This window comes from Limulus polyphemus, unplaced genomic scaffold, assembly GCF_000517525.1.
Source record: "Limulus polyphemus unplaced genomic scaffold, Limulus_polyphemus-2.1.2 Scaffold8195, whole genome shotgun sequence".
Lineage (NCBI taxonomy): Eukaryota > Metazoa > Arthropoda > Merostomata > Xiphosura > Limulidae > Limulus > Limulus polyphemus.
Genome location: NW_013673805.1, coordinates 26453 through 29040, shown reverse-complemented (window position 1 = coordinate 29040; position 2588 = coordinate 26453). Strand labels below are relative to the sequence as shown.

The 2588-nt window shown below is 31.3% G+C and overlaps 1 protein-coding gene across 1 annotated transcript in view; it reads right to left on the bottom strand.

Moving 5' to 3' along the window:
- LOC106475186 (trichohyalin-like) overlaps positions 1–2588 on the bottom strand; it is a 27758-nt gene that overhangs the window by 2690 nt on the left and 22480 nt on the right. The window contains exons 12-13 of the mRNA XM_022379368.1: positions 1904–2039; positions 553–684 (exon numbers count right to left, since the gene is read on the bottom strand). Of these exons, the coding sequence (XP_022235076.1) occupies positions 553–684; positions 1904–2039 (268 nt within the window). The remainder of the gene's footprint in view (positions 1–552; positions 685–1903; positions 2040–2588) is intronic.

The window sequence follows — 2588 nt, the reverse complement described above, 5'->3', positions numbered from 1 at the left end:
CATTTTACTGCCTGACACATTGACTACCGCAACATTTTACTGCCTGACACATGACTACCGCAAATTTACCTTTACAGACAGACCAAAAGTAGGGTATGATAAAAGTCAGTTAATTTATCTTTACAGACAGACCAAAAGTAGGGTATGTTAAAAGTCAGTTAATTTATCTTTACAGACAGACCAAAAGTAGGGTATGTTAAAAGTCTATGCTAGAAAAGGTTTTTTTTTGAGAACATAATTATTTCCCAGCAGTAAGATGCACCGGCAGTCATTTACTATGGCAGTAAAATGTTGCTGTAGTAATGTGTCAGGCAGTAAAATGTTGCGGTAGTCATGTGTCAGGCAGTAAAATGTTGCGGTAGTCATGTGTCAGGCAGTAAAATGTTGCGGTAGTAATGTGTCAAGCAGTAAAATGTATGTTAAAAGTCAGTTAAAAAAGTCAGTTAATTTATCTTTACAGACAGACCAAATATAGGGTATGTTAAAAGTCAGTTAAAACATACCCTACTTTTGGTCTGTCTGTAAAGATAAATTAACTGACTTTTAACATACCCTATTTTCGGCCTGTTTATAAAGAGAATCCTTCTTGGCCAGTGCAACTTCCCTATCAGCAGTTATACAAACACTCTCTCTTAAAGCCTCTTCAAGTTCTTCAATTCTCTGCAGCTGTTGTTCGTTTTGTTCCTGGGTTGTTTGCACCAGAAACAGGGAGGAAGGAAGGCATGGGATGAGGGTGAAATGGGAGTATGATTGTGGAATGGAAATAAATAAAACATAAATAGCAAATAATAAAGTGCTGATGAAACTTTTTCTGATGAAAACAAATAGAAGAAAACAAGAATATATAAAGATATTTAATAAAATTCAGCACCATAAAAAATAGAATAAAAAGAAAGCAAATAATGAAGGCACACCACTGGTGGTTTGATTTTTGAGACTGGGAACAAAATTTATATAGTACTAAAAAGCTGTTGTAAGGACTAGCTACGAATAAATCAGTATAATAAAAAACAGGATTAAAAGAAACTGGAAAAAAAGCTAGCAGCACCTGACGATTGCTGTTTATAAAAGGAAAGATCAAAAATGGATATAATATTTATTCAATGATATTTTCAACAACAAAGATGAAGAAATAATTCATTAAAAGTTAAACCATGTTCTTCATTTACTATGTAGCTTTTCTAGTTAACATATTGGCAGCTATTCTTGTCAGCCTTAGTATTCACTCAAGGAAATGGGATTTTCAATTTTGAAAATAAAACATTTTTAATTTTTTGACAATTGCATTTAATGTTTTAGAAAGCAAACCCTAACTGTGAAAGCAGTTTCTATTAAATTAGTACTCACGAAAAGAAAACTTATTTTACACCTACAAAATGTGAGAGTAAACAAATTAAGAAATACTATTAATTTACATACAAATACAAATTATAAAGCAATTTTTCAATGCCTCATTTTTAACCTTACAATGTTCATTTTCCTTAAGTTAAGCAAGTTTACATAGTACTACTTGAGTTATGGCTTAAACTTAGTGAAACCGACAGTAAAAAAAAAAAATTGTCATTTGATAGATTGAAGAAACCAAACATAAGTGAAGTTTCATCCTGATAACTACTCTTCCAACTGGGTTTTATCTAACTGGCTCCATAAGTGTGTGATGTAGAATTGAACCAGTTAGTTAAACATTGTGAGTAACAAACAGTGCTGAATTTAATACACTTAGAAATAAGAATAGTTCTACATAACAGTGTTTTGTTTATCTACATGAAAGTAAAATGTTTTCTATCACGATTAACTTTGACTGATTACAGCCACTTAAGTTAAAACTACTGCTACAATTTGATTGTGGATTAAAACTGTGTTTTAGAATATTCTGAAATTCACTAAGGAAAAAGGGGATTACCTGGGCTTTAGCAGATTCCTTACTGTGCTCAGTTTCACGGTGTCGAGCCTCTTCTAACATCTGAGCACTCTTTGTCTTCTCTGCATGCTGACTTCGTTTAATGTTGTTTAACTTGGAATCTTTTTCTTTTAGAGAACTAAACAGAAAAAGAGACAACAAACATAAAACAACATTAAGTATATCACTCACAGTCCAATATAAAAAAAAATAACACAACATTAAGTATATCACTCAGAGTTCAATATCAAAATAAACATAAACAACATTAAGAATATCACTCAGAGTCAAATATCAAAATAAACATAACACAACATTAAGTATATCACCCAGAGTCCAATATCAAAATAAACATAACACAACATTAAGTACATCACTCAGAGTCCAATATCAAAATAAACATAACACAACATTAAGTATATCACTCAGAGTCCAATATCAAAATAAACATAAAACAACATTAAGTATATCACTCAGAGTCCAATATCAAAACAAACATAAAATGCTCTAAGGCAATCACAAATAAAAATACTTATAATAGTGTAACACAGCAATAATATGATGGGTGTAATGTAAAACAGAATTATTATGGTGGGTGTGTTGTAACACAGAATTATTATGATGGATCTACTGTAACACTGCATTATTATGATGGATCTACTGTAACACTGCATTATTATGATGGATC